This window comes from Ursus maritimus, unplaced genomic scaffold (genome assembly GCF_017311325.1).
Source record: "Ursus maritimus isolate PB19 unplaced genomic scaffold, ASM1731132v1 scaffold_16, whole genome shotgun sequence".
Lineage (NCBI taxonomy): Eukaryota > Metazoa > Chordata > Mammalia > Carnivora > Ursidae > Ursus > Ursus maritimus.
The window spans coordinates 50114266-50134396 of record NW_024424008.1 but is presented as its reverse complement, the minus strand read 5'-3'; the positions used below and the strand labels follow the sequence as shown (position 1 = coordinate 50134396).

The 20131-nt window shown below is 55.7% G+C and overlaps 1 protein-coding gene across 1 annotated transcript in view; it reads right to left on the bottom strand.

Annotated features, from left to right (window-relative positions):
* Positions 1-216: 216 nt before the first annotated feature.
* Positions 217-20131, bottom strand: part of DSCAML1 (DS cell adhesion molecule like 1) — a 317264-nt gene continuing 297349 nt past the window's right edge. The window contains exons 18-31 of the mRNA XM_040631180.1: positions 19223-19362; positions 13305-13458; positions 10579-10696; positions 10049-10212; positions 9710-9808; positions 8843-9031; positions 8141-8428; positions 6501-6656; positions 4450-4480; positions 4202-4320; positions 3795-3947; positions 2991-3185; positions 2204-2515; positions 217-692 (exon numbers count right to left, since the gene is read on the bottom strand). Coding sequence (XP_040487114.1) covers positions 217-692; positions 2204-2515; positions 2991-3185; positions 3795-3947; positions 4202-4320; positions 4450-4480; positions 6501-6656; positions 8141-8428; positions 8843-9031; positions 9710-9808; positions 10049-10212; positions 10579-10696; positions 13305-13458; positions 19223-19362 — 2594 coding nt within the window. The remainder of the gene's footprint in view (positions 693-2203; positions 2516-2990; positions 3186-3794; positions 3948-4201; positions 4321-4449; positions 4481-6500; positions 6657-8140; positions 8429-8842; positions 9032-9709; positions 9809-10048; positions 10213-10578; positions 10697-13304; positions 13459-19222; positions 19363-20131) is intronic.

The following is a 20131-nucleotide window of genomic DNA, read 5'->3' as shown; positions in this document are numbered from 1 at the left end:
TTCTTTGTGCCCTGGCTTCATGGAGAAGAAAATAGTTTCATTTGTACAAAAGAGTTCTATGTACAAGCGTTCATGACTTGGGGGGTTTTGTTTCCGTTGTTGGTTGGTTTTTGTCTGTCGGTTTAATATAAATAATGCAGGAAAACAGCCAAGTTGGTGTGTGAGGGCCGGAGGTGCAGACAGGTCCGAGCGTAGGGCTGCTTTCTCGTTGTCCCCCTACACCAGGGTATAGGATTTGGAGTAGGCCCCTGCCCCCTGCTTCTGAGATCTCCCTACCCCTGATGTGCTCATCTCGAGAAGCGAGTCCCTGGAGCCCCCCATTTTGGTGTGTGGGCCCCCGGCCCGCGGAGGCTCGGTGCTGGGGGCCGGAGGGGCAGCACTGGGGGCAGCCGGGGGCTCGGCAGGGGTGGGGCCGGGAGCTGGCGGGGCCGGGCCGGCTGGGGGTGCCGGCATGGCCAGAGTCCTCTGAGGTAAAGTGGCTGTGGAGGCGGCAGCAGGGGCCCCTGGGTGCGGGAGGCCCAAGGGCTTGCTGGCAGGGTCCAAGGTCAGGTGGCGAGCCTGGGTGTGGTAGGTTCGAGCCAGGTTCCGGATGGAAGCCTCTCGGGGTGGGACCACGGGACAGGGCTCACGGCCATCTGCCTTTCGGAAGAAGGCCTCCGACTTGGCATACAGGGGCAGGTTACAGTAGTCACCTGGAATCACAGAAGCAGGAAACGTTGGCGGCAGAGGCCTCTGGGCACCTGCCGGGTCACCCCACCCCCTCCTCTGCAGGCTTTTCCCTGACCCGACCTAGGAGTCCCTCCACAAGCTAGGCAATGAGGAGGCCATAAGGGATCAGTTACTTGACCTCTCTGAGCCTGTGTCCTTATCCGCAGGATTACTGGGAGTGGGGAACGAGATAACCTGGGGAAAGCGCCTGACCCAGGGCCTGAAGTACAGTACTTGCCCACTAAACTGCTACTTCTTGCTGAACCGCCGTAGGGGCCGCTCAGCCTCAGCGCTGGAGAGCTCAGTTCTGAAGACAATGACTTCCTAAAGCTCTGGCTGTTAGAAAAGTCTCCTTTGCCCCAAGGAGGGAGTCACTCCCCACTGGGAGCCTGATTGGGCCTTCTGAGGACCCGCACAGCAAGCACCCCTGCCACCCCCACCAGCTTTCCCACGGCAGCCTGCCACATGTCTGAAGTCAGCTGAGATTCCCCATCCCTCTCCTGTTTCCCAGGCGGAATGTTCCAGATTTCTTAAACCGCCTCCATAATGACAGGCTTCCGGGACCGTCCTGCCCTGCTCCCTCTGCTCTGTGAGCACCCTCACCTGTAAATGTGCCTCTAACCCGCTGATTGCGCCAGGACCTTTCTGTACATGATCTCATTCGGTCCCCGCAGCCCCCTGGATAGGTTAATACCGGCCCACAGTTGGCAGGTGAGAAAACTGAGCTTCAGAGAGATTAAATAATTTGCCCTAATTCACCCAGCCAGAAGGGGCGGGGGCGTCATTCAGGGCGGCTGATCTCCCAGGTCCTTGTACTTTGTTACCCTGGGCTCTTCTCTAGATGACCCTGAGTGCCCTGATGGGCACGGCCACTAAGCGAGGCCAGTAGCGGGCAGACCAGACCCTGCATGGCCAGACATGGCATGGTGTGGTCCCAGGGTCTGCTGATGGACCCCCGTCCCCATGCCCTCCCATGACCCTGCAGCTGCCCCACCAACCCTGATGGGCACACGCTCTGGCCAGGCTCCTGGCACCAGACTGCTCCCGGTCAGACGAGGTCACTGCTCACCATGAGGTTTGGCCCCCACGGATCAATTTCGAATGGCCTGGAGACCAGTGGCCACTGGGCAGCTGAGCCCCGAAAGGCGCTCTCTCCATACTGACATAGCTTCAGAGTAAAGGGAATGACCACGACGTCCCGAGAACCTGCTACGCGCCAGGCACGTACAGCCTTTCTAGTGTCCGCGACGACAGCGCGGAGGATACGCCGTCATGTGCAGTTTGCCACTGAGAAAATGGAGGTCAGAGGGGCTGACTGACTTCCCAAGGCCATGGATGTCTTAAGAGGCTGAGCCAGGGTGCAGACCCTGATCCGGATTCTCCCGAGTACTTGCTCTGCACTGCCCACACTGCCAAGGAGCAGGGCCGGGCTGAGGACGCCGGGGGTGGGGGTGGGGTGGGGGGGTGCAGCGGGGGAGGCGGGCCGAGCACTCACTCTTGCTGGCCCGGTGCGGAATGGGCACAGCCACGTTCTTGCCTCGGTCGGCATCCTGGGGCTTGGGCGGGGAGGCGGTGAAGCGGCAGATGCCGGGCTCCGAGGGCGTGCTCATGGAGGTCATGCTGTCGGCGTTCTCGTTGGTGCCTGTGGTCATCTGGTCGGAGGAGCTGTCCGAGATGAAGCACTCGGTGATCTCGAACTTGGCGTGCTGCAGCTGCTCCTCCAGCTTGGCGTGCTCATAGGCCCGGGCCAGCTCCTCGTAGGTGGACGAGGCGCTCTCCGTGGACACCATGCTGTTCCGTCCTTTGTCTGGAGGGACGGAGGGCCCAGAGTTAAGAAGAAACGAGGGGGGTCGTGGGGAGAAGGGAGCCTCATTCACAAATGAGACCAGACGGAGCCGTTGCCCTACCCTTGAGCCTGGCAGTCATCTCAGAAGACCCGACTCTCCTCCTGGGAAGGCAGCTTTGGGTGAGGAAGTGGGGTCTTAAAAACAAGCACCCGCCCCCTGGAACCCTCAGCGATTTCTCCAACAAACATCATGTGTACCATTTTCTCTGACATCTTTTGGGAGAGGAGAATGAAATCCTTGACGAAGGAGAGCTCAGCAAGGTCAAGCGTGTTTGTGCCGGCCACAGAGTAAGCCAGTGGCCAGCTGGGAGTGACACTGACTTGTGCCTTGGACCCCGCGAGCTGGTGGGTGGAAGTTGGGAAAGGGGAAGGGGGAGCTGGATGGTGGGGGAACTGGAGGAGAGAGAGCAGGACGCGGGCCGGGCCCTGGGCTCACCTGTGTCCTGGGAGAGGCTGGCACTGTAGCTGTCACTCTCCGTGACGGTGACACCATGCTGGGACCCCACGGTGCGCCAGTCCGAGGTGAGGGTGCGGGCGGGTGTGGAGGCCTGGCACTTGGTGAGAGTCCACTGGCTCGAGTACCGGTTCCGGGTGCTGTGGGCTGACTTCACATTCTTCCTGGATACGGGATCTGCACAGAGGAAGCAAGCGCTAGCACCGCCTCCCCTGAGGGCACTCAGCCTCGGGCAGCTGGCACGTTCCAGAAGGGCAGTGGGGAGCAAGGGAGGAGGCACAGGCAGCCACAGAAGCTCCCTGGGGGATCCTGACCACATAGCTGGCCCCACGGGAAAAGAGCAACAGTGGTGAGGTGTGGGAGCTTTGGGGGCGGGGCATCCTGGTCCTCCCCACCCACCCCTTCTTTCCCTTCTGCTTGGGGAGGAATGTCACCCCCTCTCCTGCTGCCTCCTGTCCGTTCACTCCCTACAGCCCCTAATGTCTTCTATCCTTATACCCAGAGTCCCAGTGTTAGAGGCAGAAGGCGCCTGGAGAGCGAGGACTCCCAACCCTCTCAAAACGTCTAGATAGGGACACGGAAGCCCGGAGAGGTAAAGTTAGCAATATACTCAAGGTCACAGCTAGGAAGTCTTCAGTCAAGGTCTGGAGACTCTAACTCCAGTGCTCTTTCCGTTCTTCCATGCTGCGCTGAGCCCCGCCCCCTGTCTCTTTCCACCTGCGCCTCACGCTGCACCCAGGTCACCCTTTTTGGGAGCAGGTGTGTCTCCCTGGGGATGAGGCATACTGGTGCCTGGCCGGATATCAGACATGTCGATGAGGGGTCCCGTGCTCTGGATGAGGGCCGGGTGGTGCAAGGAGACACCAGTGCAGAAACTCTGTGGGTTGACTGCTTGGCTGAACTCAGCGTCCGTCACGGGGATGGTGGCTTTGTCATCTCCTGGGGGAAGAAGGACAATGAGTACGAGTCCTTCTCTTTGGACTTTCCAAATTTCTTTTTGTCTTTATCCAATGTGGAGACGCAGAAAGGACAGAGTAATTCTTTCTGTGAGACAGAGGAGGAAACCCAGCCGTCAAGAGAAGCTTCAGTGAGTTCTGAGGGTGCTGAGTGGTGAATGGGGCCGCTGCTAGAACCCTGGGCACTGCTGTGGGGGCTGGTGGCTGCCCTTGGTGGGCTGTGGCCCTGTCACTCACCCAGCTGCTTGATGCCCTCCTTGTCCTCGATGAGCAGCTGGACCCTGGGGATGTCAATGTGTAGCCTCGGGCCCTGGGGAGGCCCCTTCACAGGGGTGTCAAAACTTCGGTTGTTCTTGCTGTGGGGAGAAGGGCTGGAGGTGGGTGACTCAGCAGCCATAAGGGGCTGGGGGGGGGAGGGTTTGCAGGGCAGTGAGGTCTTAGAAGCCTGTCCTCTGTAGGGGAGGAAACAGCAATGTGACACCTACCTTATCAACATTTCTGCCAGACTCTTTGCATCTGCAAAACAGTACAGAGAAGGACGGGATGAGGATGGAGTCTGAGCGGGATGAGAACTAGAAGAGGCTGGGGAGCAAGGTGGGAGAATTCCCTACATTGGGACCATGGCTGGTCTCCCGGGAAGAAGGGGGAGAAATGATAGGACCTCTAAAATAGTCTAACATAGGATAAGGTCTGACTGCTCCTGACGTAAGATTTGGCTCAGGTCTGTTTTCCTTTACTCAGATTTTTTATCTAATAGGGAGGTCCTTCCCAGAGGAGAGGGTATATAAAGTGCTCCATCTGTTTCCTGAATTGACTCTAATTAAACAAGACATCATAGCAGGCTGGGAATGGGTACCAGTGGAGGGTCTATCCTCAGTTATCTGCTGGGAAGAGAAAAGAGTGGAGGATGAAGTAGAGGTGGTCAATGGGCATCCCCAGATGACTATCAACCAAGAGGTTTTATTTCTTCCTCTTGGGTACCTGTCCCCAAAAAGTCCATGGATAAATTTGGGGGTCCCTGCCTTGTCACCAGAGAGCATAGGATCAGGATCTCAGGTTAGGAATTGACAGAGAGAGAGAGAGAGAGAGAGAGAGAGAGAGAAACAAAGGACCTGTTTAACCCTATTAGACCTCCGATGAGAATGAGAATCATGAGAATGATCTGTCAGAATGAATCTAGCTGCATGTATATATCCAACCATGAACTCACTCACCCATCCAGCCATCCATCATTGATCCATTCATCTGTCAATCTATTCATTTTTCCACCCACCCATCCAGTCATTCATCCTCATCCATCCATTCAACTATCCATCCATCCATCCATCCATCCAATATTGATTCATCTATTCAACCATTCATCCAACCGTCTGTCCATATGTCCATAAAACCATACAACCATCTGTTCATCTTATTATCCATCCATCCATCCATCCATCCATCCAAGTATCCATTCAACTATCCACCCATCTACCCATTCACACAATCATCTATTATCCATCCATTCAAATATGTATGCATCCATCCACCTACCCATTGATCCAACCATTAATCCATTCAACCATCAACCCATCCAACTATCTAATCATCCATCCATCACTTCTCCATCTTTCTATCCAGCCAACCACCTATCCATTCAACCACCCAACCATCAAACCTTTCATTTAACTATCCATCCAACTATCCTTCCCTCTATACATCTTTCCATCCAACCATCCAATTAATCATCCAACCATCCGTCCAATCATCCATCCATCCACCCAACTCCTAAACACGCTAGCAAGTGTTAGTAATTCCCTATTCTGTGCTACTACTGTGCCCTGGATTCTCACATTAAACCGTGAATTCTATGAGGACTAGACTATATTCCATAAGACTATGGACTGTTCCTTCTTCATTCATGTTTATATCTCCAATGTCTGGCTGTATCTACATACAGCAGATATTAAGTAAATGTTTTCCAAATGAGTGAATGAACATCTGTTAAGCAACTACTAGGTACCAGACACTGTACCAGTCCCTGGGAAAATCAAGGTAAAGCAGACCCGTTCATGCCCGTCTATGGTATCGCAGAATGGGAGAGGGATATTCAAAATATTTAACATCTGACATGTCATGGAAGCCATACAGTCAAAACTGAGCAAGGTCCTAGGGATCACTTGCAGGTCTATGCTTTAGTGGCCAGTTTCTAGAAGAATCTCAGGGATCCTGTGAGAGACAAGGAGCCTCCAGGGTGGAAGAGAGCAACACCTATTTATCAACTAACATGGAAATGTATAACTATTTTAACCAGTATGGCTTTACCAGAGTGTACCTCTAAAATTCAGCCCTGGTTAGGTCAGGCACAAAATCTTGGGGGCACAGAGGAGGAAGCAGTGAGAGCTAAAGTTTCAGAAGGTTGGAGTAGCAGCTCTCCCTTCAATGGGACACAGGCACTTTCTCTTGTCCAGATGGTGCCCATCAGCCAATGAAAGGTGGCCCACGAGGTCGAGGGTCAGCACTCCCTCCCCGGGAAGCCCATAGGAAGCTCGGCTACCTCGGAGACGCTTCAGTCGCTTCTCCTTCCTCTTCTTGCGAACGATGAAGAGCAGTGCTACCCCCAGAGTGGCCAGGATGACCGGGCAGCCGATGGTGAACAGCTTCTTCACGTCATCCCCCTCACCTTGCGCAGACTTGATGGGGGGGATGGTACCTGATGGGGTGAAGGAGGGAGTCAGATGTCCCTTATGAGTAGGGTCTGGGCAGAGTCCCCTGGGTGAGGGAGCCTTTGAGCCTCTCTTGCTGCCCTTGCTTTCATTCTGACCTCCACTTCCTGGCACAGAGCCCCAACCCTCTCCCTCTATTCCCCCAGATTCTGGTCACATCAGGACAGCCATGAACAGTCATGCAGTTTTTACACGGCATTATGATACTGATGACTTCGTGAGCCTATTTTAGAATTATCCCGAGGTCTCTCAGAGACTGTCTCCTGCCTGTTGGAGTTCCGTGTTCATTTCTAGAGGGCGGACTGATGAGCTTCGGTTCTGCCATCCAGCTCGTGAAGTGGGGTAGGGGTGGTGAGAATCATAGAGAGAAGCAGAGCAGTGGGATCCCGAGGTCTTGTCCCCAGATGGGGACCAGGCCACTCAATGCCCTGCATTTTCTCCCCGCTCCCCTGCCCATGGGTGAGATCTGCTAACCTTGGGTGCCTGCACGGAGGCAGTAAGTTCTGCTGACACAGCCCTCTGCAAAGCCTGATCTGTGCCTGTTTCAAAGCCTTGCAGAACAGCCGTCTCCTCCATGAAACCCTTGTTGGAGCCCATCCCCTTCTGATACCACTTTTATTCTGTTTCCTTAACACACAGGTAGACTGACTTTACCTTGTGACAACTGGTCTCTATGAATTCAGCCCTCAATGTGCCTTCAGCGCGTGTGCACATGTGCATGCATGTGCGAGTGTGCACACGCATGTGCGTGTATGTGTGTGCACGCATGTGCGTGTGTAGGAAGTGCCCTGTGAGTGCTCACCAAATATCCGCGTGCTCACCTATCCCTTCCAGACTTCCTGGCAGTTAGGTTAGAGCCAAAGAACGAGTTCTGGACAACAGAGTGAGAACAGAAGTGGCCCAGGCAGTGAAGACTGGGGTGGCTTTTCTATCTCTCTCTTCTTGGTGACCTTGGAGGCTACACGTTCAAGATAGCATAGCTGAAAGATGGTGGCCAGCCAACCCTCACAAGATGTTACAAGAGCGAGAAGCAAATCTTTACTGGATTAAGCCCTGTAGCTTTCAGTGTTTATCTGCTCCTATAGCCCAGGCTATCCCATTCTGGCTAATGCACCATATTAGCAGAGGGGCTAAGGGGGCGGGGCCTCAGCTATCCCTCTACATTATAGTCTCCAGCTCTCCGAAGCAGCGGAGAGCAAGGACTGCACCTTCAAAAGACCCTCTATCTCAGGGCGATGTGTTTGCCTGGCTATCAGTCCGTATGGCCACTGGTGCACCTGACCACTGGCCTGCCGCCTACCACTCTGCTGCCCCCTTTGCTTGCTCCTTCCCTGTCTCCAGCCTTTTCCTCGATGATAGTCCTGTCTGTTTTTCGATTTGTCTGTCCTCTATGCATCCACCTCTCTGCCAGCTTCCCTGGGGACACCTCGCTGTGGCCCCCATGAGGCCCCTCCCGCCCTCTCCGACTCACTGCCGTCATAGTCCAGGGTGGCGAACTGGGCAGTCTCGTTGCCGCAGCCAGCGCTGTTGCAAGCCCGCATGCGCAGCTCGTACCACGTGGCCTCGCGCAGCTCGGTCAGAAACACCTCCCCGGAGCTGTTGGCCCGCAGCCCCTGCCAGGCCCAGGTGCCCTTGGGCCGGTACTCCAGCACGATGGCTGTGATCGGGCAGCCCCCGTTGTTCCAGCCCTGCAGGTTAAGCCGAGCATGCGTGGAGTTGATGTGGGTGAACAGGTGCTGGTCTTTGCTGAAGGAGGGCTCTGGGGGGCCACAGGGAGAGAGCGAGGTTAGAGATTGAGAGGAGGAGGCTTCATTCATCAGCGCCGGGAGGGAGTCCCTGGGGCCAGCCGGGGCTGCAGTGGCTCCTGGGAGCAGTGGTTGGCACAGATGCGAGTAGGGATGCCCCAGGGGACAGAGGAGGGGGGAGAAGAGGGAAGGACGACGAAAGAAGGCCTCAGCACAGTAAAAGATATGGGAAGAAGGAAGAAGCTGCCAGGGAGGTGGGGCCTGTTTCTCCTACTGTGATTGGTCAGGGTTATCTATAGCGATGGGAACTTGTCTGAGTCTCTCCCTTCAGTCTCCGCTCCCCTGCGCCCTCCTTCCTCAGCCCAGCCACCCTCCATCCCCACGTCCCGGGCCTGTCTCTCCCCAGTGGGGTCATCGCTAGGCCTCACCCCGCCCGTGGGTCTTGGCCTCGATGATCTCGCTGATGCGCCCGGAGCCCACGCTGTTCTTGGCTGCCAGCTTTACCTTGTACCACGTGCCACACTTGAGGCTGTCCAGCTTGAAGGACCGCTCGCCTGAGCTGATGAACACGTCCTTCCACTCCTCGCTGTTGTCTACCGAGTACTGCAGCACGAAGCCTGCCCGGGAGGGTTGCCTGGCTCAGGGCGGGCAGGCCGGGGCCTGGGACACCCCAACAGGTGGCGTGGGGCTGGGGTCCCCGCAGGGGCAGAGTGAGGCCAGAGTGATGGGGGGGGGCAGAGGCAGTTTGGACACAAAGCTGCAACGAGTTTTTCTGCTCTCTCTTTAGCAGCCAAGGTGGGGAGGGGAGCAGAAAACAGAGCTTTGAGGCTTAAAAGGGATAGTATTTTAGAGCCTGCTTCTCCCCGGGGTGGTCCCCTGTCAGCAGGATTAGATCACTTGGGAGTTTGTCAGCCCCCACCCCAGACCTCCCTAATCAGAATCCGCCTTCTTTAAGATCCCCTGGGGATCCATGTGCATATTCATGGCTGAGAAGCACTATCTAGTACATGTGTCCACTGTTACGGATTTGGAAACTGAGGCCGAGAGAAGAAAACAGATTTCTTCCGGTTCGCACAGCTCACCAGCCGCGGTTGGGGTGGGCCTTCTAAAACCCAGATACCTAGGCTGGTAACTGTCTGTGGCACTTGGGTGACTTCCTTGTGGTCCGAATTGCCCCTCACTCATCACTTCTGGGGCTTTAGGGGGACAAGGGGTGGGATTGGGTAAGGCCCTTGCCCGGCTCCTGGGCCCAGAATTTCCTCCCCTTTCCCCCTCCTCATCCAGACCCCTCTCACCTCGGATGGAGCTGCCCCCATTGTCACCTGGAATCCAGGTCAGGGTGATGGACGAAGCAGAAGTTTTAGAGACAGTGAGGCGAGGCTGGTCCGGGGGAACTGTGAGGGGAAAGCCATCAGCCCTCACTATAAAGGGTTAACACCTGCTGCTGGGAGCATGGGCTATCCCAGCTGCAACTAAGGGCCCAGGCCTGGCATCTGGCCCCCTTGGTGCTCCCCCAGCTCCTGCTCATTCTTCCATCCCCCTGCCTCTTCCACGTGGCACCACTGTTCCACTAAGGGTCTGCCCCCGGGTGGCTGGGGAGGCGGGGGCGGGGAGCCCGCCTTCCAGGGCCTTACCTTGCACCAGAAGGTTGACGATGATGGTGTCGAAGCCCCCGGTGTTGGTGGCCGTGCAGGTGTAGTAGCCCGAGTCCTCAGCCTTCACAGCGCGCAGCAGCAGCGTGCCATTGGTGTGGATGAGCCGGTGCCCGTCCATGGACACAGGGATGGCCGAGTCTTCACTGCAGGGGTGGGGGGGGGGCAGAGATGGGTATGGTAAGCACCCCCTCCCCCTAGGGGCTCTCCCAGGACTGTAGGCAAACATGGCTGGGAGTAGAAGGAGGCTGGCTGGGGGGCCCCGGGACTCCTGGGGTTCTACCCAGTGCTTCTTGGGTCCCCCTGGCCTCTTCAAGCACCCAGGGAAGGGAGATCCTTGGCAGCCAACAGAGGGGAGACAGGGAGGCCAGGCCTGCATGGGAGAGCAGGAGCCATGTGCCCGGCAGGGCTTCTGGTCAGCTGGAAGGGAGGGACACCCGGTTCCTTTCTTCCTGGCTCTTCTACTACACCCCTCCCTAGGGTCCCCCATCTCTCTGGGGTCCCGCGCACACCTGTCCTTGGTCCACTTCACAGCAGGGGCTGGATCGCCCACCGAATTGCAAGGCAGTCGGACATCTTTCATCCAGGGGGTTGTCACAGTGCCTCCAAATGAGATGATCTTGGCTGGGGCTGCAGGGAAGAGAGCATAAGGGTCACCCCACCTCTACCCTCAACCCCGTACCGGCCTGACTTTCCTGGGGCTCTCCAAATTTACAATTCTAGCCCCCCATCTCCTACCTGGCCTCCACCTTGGGCTTGGGGGCAGGAGTGGGTGCAGACACTTTCAGATGGGGGTCACTGGTTCAACAAATACTGATCCAATACCTGTTATGGGCCACGTATCAGAGGGGCTCTGAGGACCACAGAACGAACACGATCTTTTCCCTGTCCTCGGGTTGCTCATCGTCCGAGGGGGAGACAGATACTTAAAAAGCATCATGACAGGGTGAGAATACTATGGTAGGGGTAGGTACAAGTCACCGTGGGAACACAAAGGAGGAGGAATCACTCTGCCAGTTCAATGGTGATGGAGGTGATGGCTGGGGAGGCTTCTGGAATTAGGAGCTTTGACTTGGATCTTTTTTTTAAAGTAGGCTCCACACCCAGCATGGAGTGCAAGGTGGAGCTTGAGTTCACGAAGGACCCTGAGATCAAGACCTGAGCTGAAGTCAAGAGTTGGGTGTTTAACAGACTGGGCCACCCAGGCGCCCCTGAATCTTGAAGGCTAAGAAGGAATTCACTTTGCAGGGAAGGAAAGGCAGAGCGAGAAGAGGCTACAGCACTGAGTAGAGGCCTGGAGGCCTGAATCACATGGAAAGTGGGAGGGTCTGCAAATACTCTGGGGTGACCAAAGCCCAGGGTGAGTGCAGGAGGACGGAAGGTGAGCAGGAGCAGAAGCATGGAGGGCTCCATCGGCAGAACAAGGAGGATGGGCTTCCTCTTGAGGTCACGAGGGCCACTGGAGGCTTACAAGTAAGTAGTGATACATTCACAGTAGAGCTGTGGACAGAGCCTGGCTGCCGGCAGCGGGTAGTCTGATGGAGGACGCAGATCAGCGGTGCGATGGTGGTCAGAGAGCAGGCTGGAGGTGACGTATGTCAGTGGGTAGGAGGTCAGGGGCTCAGGGAAGAACCACCAGGACTCGGGGTCTGACTGGCTTTGAGGAAGAGACGGGGGGGGAGATGAGGATGACCACATGATGCCGCTGGGTGATGGTGCCCTCACTGAGACAAGGACACAGGAGCGGGGGGGAAGCAGGAAGCGGGGGGAGCGGGGTAGGCAGGAGAGACGGGGCTCCCTAGCCTCACACTGACCCTGAGGTCACCCACGTGGGGTGGCTAGAAAGCAGTCGGACATACAAGTTCTAGAGCGGGAGAGAAGTGGCTGGGCTGCAGACGCGGACGTGGGGCTGCCCAGTGACTGAGGTCGCCAGAGCGGGCATGAAGATGGTCAGAGAGGGGGCAGCAACCTAGGGGCACGGTGGAGACAGGAACGTCCCCAGGGGTGGCAGGAGCACGCTCCGAGGACCAGCATGCACAAGCCGCACCGTGGAAAGCAAGGCAGGCAAAGATGTCCAGGGTGCTTCGAGAAGGTGACCGTGCCGGGCGCCTCACAGATCTCTGGGCTGAGCTACAGGTGTTCAGTTAACCAAGCGACCAAGCACTTCAGAGTTCCAGACCTGGTGCCTCCATGTGGCTGCGGTTAGTTCCCTCAGTCTCTCGGTGTGTCAGGATGTGAGTGCGTGTGTGAGCGTGTATGAGTGTGAGCAGCGTCGGCCCCCCCCTCCCCCCCCGGCTGCTGTAAGGACAGAGGCAGATGTGTGGATGTGTTCTGGGAAGCACAGAGCCCTCCGGGGATGTGTCCTGTGGGCTCCCCACGGGGGAAGGGGCCAGCCCTCTGCCAGGACACCCAGGCCCTGGTCCTTGGGCCCCAGGGCTAGACAGGTGGCTGTGGGAGGAGGCGGGCCCGGGAAGAAGGGGGCCTTTGAGTCAAGGTCGAGGACCTGGAGTTCCGGGCGGGAGGTGGCGAAATGCCATGCCCTGTGGCTGGCCCTGTGGTTGGCACAGAGGGCAGACGAGCAGCGGTGCACGGCTGCCTCTTTGCTGTTGGGTTGGGGCCTGAGGACTGTCGTTGCCTGTAAAGGGGGCGTGCATATGCCCCCACGGCACCCCTCTGCCCAGGCCAGGGATTCGGTGGCGCATTGCCTAAGAACACACATGGTCTCATTCCCCCCTGCGCACAGCACCCAGCCCACAGCCGCTGCCTCGCCGCGCCCTCTGTGACTGTGCGTTGATCGAATGAATCAACAGTCAGGGGCACCACCTGCGCCCTTGGTGTCCAGGCTTTGAAATGAAGGGGGCCCCTTTGCGGCTTTCTGCTCTGGGGAAGCAGTGTCCCCTGCCACCACACCCTCCGGAGATGCTGAGCCTTGGGACAAAGGCTCTGCTGTGAGCTGGGAGTGGGGCTAATGCCCCTTCTTTCAACCTCGGAGCAGAATTTGGATGGGGGACCGTCCGTCTGGGTCGCTGTGCCGCCCGGAGCCTGTTGTGAGGCTTTCTGGGAGTCAGGGGGCAGCAGAGGCCCAGTCTTGGCGGATGCAGGAGGGAGGCGGGTGGCCGCCAGCTCCTCACCGCCAGGTCACGGAGAGGGTGGAGGGAGATAGCCCCTATTTGGGGAGAACCGGAATTCTAGAAGGGGGCTTCTGGTGGCTTCTCCCGCTCCGGCCCGGGCTGCTCACCCTTGCCCGCAGGCTCAATGGTGACCTTCTCGCTGCTGTTGCCCCGGCCAGCGGAGGTGACGGCAGCCACCCACAGGAGGTACTGCTGCCCGCGGTTTAGGTGCGCGATCCGGTAGAAGAGCTGCTCTGGACTCGTCTCATACTCGCTGGGGGCCTGCAGGAGAGAAGCAAAGGAGTGCTAAGAACCCAGCTTCTGGGCCTCCAGTCTCCAACCCCAACCTTCCTTGGGACCCGGGCTCAGAGTAGGGGGTGGCGCAGATGGGGGGTGGGCGGTGGGAAGAGAAGGGAGGATCCCGCTTCACTTGCCCTTTCTGGTTTAGGAGCCACAGTGAGCAGAGTTTATACTGGGCTTGGCCCTGGGGGCTCATGGGCCTGCTCTGGCGTGCTGCTGGGCCAGCCTCAGTTTACCTCTTTGCCTGATCCAGACGCTGGCAATTGCAGCTCCAGGCCAGGGAATGTGAGTGTGTCGTGGGAGTGATGGAGGGAGTCAGGAGAAGGGAGAAGGGAGAACGGAGGAAGGAGGGTCCCAGGAAGACCCCGAGGAAAGGGAGTCTCTGGGAAGAAGCGAAATGATCGCATTTGCCTTATTAGGGTTGTAGACAGGCTCCCCCAGCCTGTGCCAGCCCTGCCGTCTAATTACCACTCCTTCATTCCGCGGGAGCAAACCGTCCGGGGGAGGGAGGGGTGGGAGAGGGAGCTCTGAGAGCTTCACTGGGCACCACTTTATTAATGATTATTAGTGGTATAGATCGCCCTATATATTTGTAGGTTATATAAATCTATAAAAAATTTTTTTAACCAAATGACAGTTTTGACAAGTTGCCAACAAAACAATATCAGATCCCAGTGGTTTTACCAGTTGCTTTGATGAAAAGATTATGTTGCCTTGGAAACCAGAGGCTCAGATATTGAAATGAATTTGAGAAGGAGCTTTTGATAAGCGCTAGTTTGCAGACCTCCTGTCAGCCCCTTCCCTGGTCCAGGCGGGATGGGGCGGACTTTCATTTTATTTTATTTTTTGGTCAGCCGCGGGGAAGGGAAAGGAGGACAGCACTAGGGCCTCTTTGAAATCAGGGCAGAAGTCTAGGGAGGGGGAGCAGCCCCCGGAACAGATGGGGGGCCCTGAGGCCAGAGGGAGCTAATAATTAGTTATCTCTGCAGTCACGGGATCTTGCACACACACGCTCACGTGCACACGCTCACAGGCACATGGACGTGGAGATGCCTTCACGCACAGGCCGGGGGACAGACCTGCAGACAGATACGGCGTCACAGAGGGACATTCTCTGTGCCCCATGGGAGGACTGAGGGGCCCAATAACTTCTAACAGGAGAAAACATCCTTTCTGGCCCCAGGCCATCTGCAGGCAAGTGTTAGGGAGGGGACACGGGCATCCCCTCAATACACACAGAGCTCCCTGGCCAACTCCTCCCGCCTCCCGCATGGAGACTTGGCCTTGACTCCCAAGGTCCCTGCTGCAGACAGGTGCAGAACCCCCCAGAGCCCTGGTCGTTGGGAAGCGTTCTCAGGCTGCAGCACCAGGAGACGGTGTGTATATCTGTAGCTCCTGTCTGTGCGTGAGGTAGGCGGGTGTAGTGGCTTCAACACCCATCTGCCCCTTCTTGCTAAGTGTCTGACCCAGAGGTCATACGCCTTTCTCTGTCAAGGGTCCTGGGACCTCAGTTTTCTATCCTGTAAACTAAGAAAGCAAGACAGCTCTGTCAACCCTGTGTGATTACAGAGAGGCACAAATGAAGCAAGGGGTGGGTGAGTCCTTTGTACACCGGGGCGTGTTCATCTCCTGGCTCACTCGTCTGTGAGGATCGAGACGTGTATGTGCACACGCGTGGAGAAGCTGAGTGTACCTGCTTGCGTGTCAGTGTCTACTCGAGTGTACATTTGTGTCTGCACGGGGCAGGAAAGGTTTGGCTTCCCTTTGAAGATGTTAGCATCACATCCAGATCCCGAGGTCTTCCTTTTAACCTGGACTCCCCAAGAATCTCCTGAAATCATTTTTAAAAACACATAACCATCCTCCCAAATAAAAGTCCCAGTGGATCGAAGCTTAAAAAGAAAAAGGCAAGACTATGACAATTATTGTCTTTCCAATCACAAAAATGAAGGCAAAAATCATAAATGGAAATGATTCATAAATTTGAATTACATAAAACAAAACCTATGGCACACCAAAAATAGTATCAAAAGGCAAGCAATGAACTGGCAAATAACTGTTATCAGTATGATTGAAAGATAGTTATTCTTCTTATATGTAAAGAGCACTCACAGATCAATGAGAAAAAACCACAAACCACCCAAATGAAAGATGGATAAAGGCCATGAATTGATAATTACCCAAAGATGAAAAAAAAAAACCAGCCAACAAACACATAACAATAATCAACTTAACCAGTGATCAAAGGAATATACCTAAAACAGGACACCTTTTTTCAAATCCAACCGGCAAAAATGAAACATGTATCATACTTTGGATTAGCATGGTCACGTGAAATAAGAATGTACTTATAATGCTGGTGGAAGCATAACTTGGTTCCAACTTTCTGAGGGGTAATTTATCAACATGTACGCATATCTTAAGACTAGCCATACTCTTTGTGCCTCAGGAGATCCTATGGAAATTTACCCTCAGGAAATAATAAAACATGGGCATGAAGACTTTTATGAAGAATGTTCGATGCAGTATTATTTATAATGTTGAACACTTGAAAATAGATTAATACAGAACGAGGGTACTGGTTAAATGGATTATATACATACAGGCATTCACGATCATGTTTGAAAAGAGTGCTTGGCGGTGTGGGAAAGTGCCTACATACATCATGTGAGAAACACAGATTACATGACATTATGTGAAATTCCATTTTCATTTTATTAAAAAAACCCCATAATATATGTACAGATCAAAGACTGGAAGGCCATATACCAAAACATCGCCAGTGTTTCTCTTTAGGGAATGAGTGCAAGTAATTTTTGCTTTCCTCTCTATTCCTTTATATATTTATGGAATTTCTGACAATAAAGTGGCAATATTTTGATAATCTGAGAGAATGTATGAACATGTTTGGTGACGTTTCTGATGGGCCTCAATGCAGCTGTGCGCAATGGCTGCCCGCGGGCCGTCACTTCGGGGAGCCTTCCCCAGATGCAGTTTCCAGCTATTGTGAGGGTTCCACACACGCACATTCATACGTTCAAGTTCATATGCACACATCAAGACTCACATGCGTGGCCTCTGAGCTCACACTCAAATCCGCGGTTTTGCACCGTCACATACGTGCATGCGTCTTCACCCCCAGCCCTCACTCCTCCAGCTCCTCCGTAAGTGAATTTGCAGTGCGGTTGTTTGGAATTTGGAATATATTTGTGCAAAGCGACAGTATCACACAGTCGCATGTGGTGGTCAGGTCCCTGGGTCCCTCACTGAGGTAGTCCCTGCCCCACAAAGTGGCTGAACTGCGGTTCTCATCACGTGAGCACACCGACCCCTCGTGGGACACTGTCCCATGGGGACTCGCCCCAGGAGAGAGGACATGGAGAGAGGCAGGGAGGGCCCCGGGGTCTCCAGCAGGGCCTAGGCACCAGGAGCTCTGTTCTGGGGCCTGGGAGAGAGGTCCCCAGCCAGCTGACTGGAGGCTCCTGAAGCCTGAGTTAATGGGGAGGCCGGGCTCCTTTGAAAGGTTTCATTGTCGGAGGAGGAGACGACTGCACAAAGCCGAGCTTGGGAATGAGTACCCTCTCCCCTCAATTTACCAAGGGAAACTTGCCCAATGTCTAAGGCTTTACAATTGCCAGGCTGCGAGTAATTCATTCATCAAACATGTATTTAGTGACAGTGATGTGTCAGGCACAGTGTCTGGCAGCTGGACCCAGAGATGAAAAGATGCTGCCCCTGTCCTCACGGGGCCCCACGGACCAGGGCGGGAGACAGAGAAGCGAACAGCTAGTCAGCATCTGCTGCAGTCAGCGTGTGACAAAGGACGAAGGGCACGCCACGGCAGGGGTCAGCCTGGGCCGAGGGGTGAGCTGTGAGAAGGCACAGCAGGCGTCCAGAACGGAGAGGAACTTAGGATGTGCGTGCGTGTGCACGTGTGCGTGCGTGTGTGTAGTCGGGGGACAGCGGAGAGGGGCAGACAGCACAGCTAAACTGCTGATTGGAAAACTGGCACAACCACCTAATGATGGCCGTGCATTCTCAGCTGGACACGTGCAGAGCCCGAGGCTCAGCGGTTCCTCTCGTGTGTACACACCCAACAGGCACACGTGCACACGAGCACCAGGAAACACGTGCGGAGACGTGCACGGCGGCACCGTATGTAACAGCTCCAACCTGAAATCTACCCACATGCTTATCCACGGGTGACAAACTGGATGAAACCATTCTGTATACACACACAGCTGAAGCCCGTGCAGAGTGACGGGCAATGATCTATAACCGCACGCAACAGTATGGATGAAAGTCACAAATTCAAAATAACGTTGAGTAAAAGAAGCCAGATGACTGGTGTCACTCCACTTATATAACCTGTAAAAAGAGGTGACTCTACTCTGACATCAGGACCGTTGTCACTCTGGTGGGGGTGGGGGGTGACCGGAAGGGGCACGCAGAGGTCCTCTGGGGGGCTGTAATGTCGTGTTCCCTGCTCCGGGTCTGCTTGCCCTGGGTGCTGGGAACATGCACGGAGCCGTGTGCTCCCAGTCTGCGTGCTTCTCCGCACCGTGGCTGTGAGGATGGAGGGGAGGATACAGAGTCCCTGAAAAGATATTTCCGGGCTTCCCCTCTGGTAACAGAACTCTGTCCTCCCTGGCGCGGTGCCGGGCCACCTACTGCTCGGAGGGTAATTCAGAAAGACCGCAGGAAAGCAGAGCGGAGGAGGTGGCACAATTACCGAGCAATTTCAGGGCAGCGGTCCCGGCTGCCAGGAGCTCATCTGCAGATGCTCGGGCTGCTGTCCCATCGCTGGCTGCTGGTGGAGGGAGAAGCTGGCCTCCTCCAGCTCCTTGCTCCCCTCCTGAGATGTCCTGAGCACATCTCCTGCATGGTACTCCCGGCCCCCTCAGGGTGTGCCCCCCCACTAGACAGGACACCCCCCTGAGGACAGGCACACCTGCTCCTGTAACTAGAACAGGAGTGCTCCAGGGTGGTGCCCAGCAGACCTCGGTGGCTGAGTGGGTGGAGATCAGGAAAGGCAGAGGGAAGGATGCATACTGTGGGACGTGGGTGCATAGACTGCACACACCCTCAACTCTCTTCCCTCTCCGTGGGGCCCCTCTGGCCCCTCTGAGCACCCAGTGGAAGGGCAGGGGCCGGCCGCCTGCACTGCACTCCCAGGTTTGGGGGGATCTTGCAGTCTGAGTCCTCTCCCCAGTGGTGAGGCCCAGCTCTGGCCCAGAGAGACATCTCTCGCCTTCCCTCAGCTGTCCATCTCTTTTCTCTTCCCTGTAGTGGGCTCCACGCTGAGGAGGCCACTCAGGGCAGAGCTCCAGCAGCCCTCCGAGCCCAGACCATTCATGCTGGAGAGTGGCTCATGTCCAGAGGCCATGGACCAGCCAGGTCCCAGTCAACAGCTCTGGGGCCCGCTAGGAGCTTCCTTGGTCAGCCAGACCAGAAGAGCCGAGGCCTTGGTCTCCCTCTCACATCTGCTTGGTTGCGACCCCTGACTCAAAGAAGCCTCCAGGGCTTGTGACAACCTTGCAGCCCCTGGAACAGAGGACTGACCCAAGATGGACACTGGGTAAGGCTTCAGCTACTCTTGGGTGCCCAGTGTCCATTCTTATCCACAAATTCAGGTAGAAACACAGATATAAGTAGCCCCTGGGTTTGGCCTGGATGCCCACTGATGTTCAGAGAACTTTTCCCTTTCTCCTGTCCCCCCTCATCATGCAACCCTGGGCCTACTCACCGGCTGGCCAGACCCAGGGCTGGAGCAGAAGATGGTGTACTTGCGGATCACCCCATTGGGCTTGGTTGGGGGGAGCCAAGACACGACTACACTGCTGGCGGATGAAGGGACAGCTTTGATGCCAGCAGGGGGACCTGGAACTGAATAGGGAGAAGGCCAGGTCAGTTTAGAGAAAGGAGCTCCGCCTTTGGGAAAGAATGACAGGGTGTGGAGAGTGAGGCAGATCAATCTGGGAGAGCTTCCTGGAGGAGGTATCCTTGAGCTATGGTTTCTAGGGGGAGGTTCCAGCAGGTGAGGAGAAGGTGATCATTTGGGGCTTGTAACAAAGTCTCTGAGATGAAGGCACTGGGAATGGTCAGCTTCAAAACTGGCCAGAACCAAGGACTTAGGATACTCAAGAGAGAAACAGAACCCATGGGGAATTCACCTTGATTCCAACGACCCTAACCTGCTTCCTGCCTCAGTGTTCGACTAATAGGTTGTATGTAGGCCAAACAAATATACTGGTCACTTTGCTCTTTGGCCTGTAAGTTCCTTGAGGCTGGGGGTTCCAGAGACTCACAGAGCAGGCCTCCTCCTGAGGGTCAGGGGCTGGTGGTCAGCCAGTGGGTGACTGGGTTTCCTGCCACGTGCCCAGAGCACTGGCCCTGGGCTGCTGGCTAGGTCCTTTCTGTTTTCAGGAGGGAAAGTCTACTTTTTTTTTTTTTTTAAAGATTTTATTTATTTATTCGACAGAGATAGAGACAGCCAGCGAGAGAGGGAACACAAGTAGGGGGAGTGGGAGAGGAAGAAGCAGGCTCATAGCAGAAGAGCCTGATGTGGGGCTCGATCCCATAACGCCGGGATCACGCCCTGAGCCGAAGGCAGACGCTTAATCGCTGTGCCACCCAGGTGCCCCATAGGAAGGAA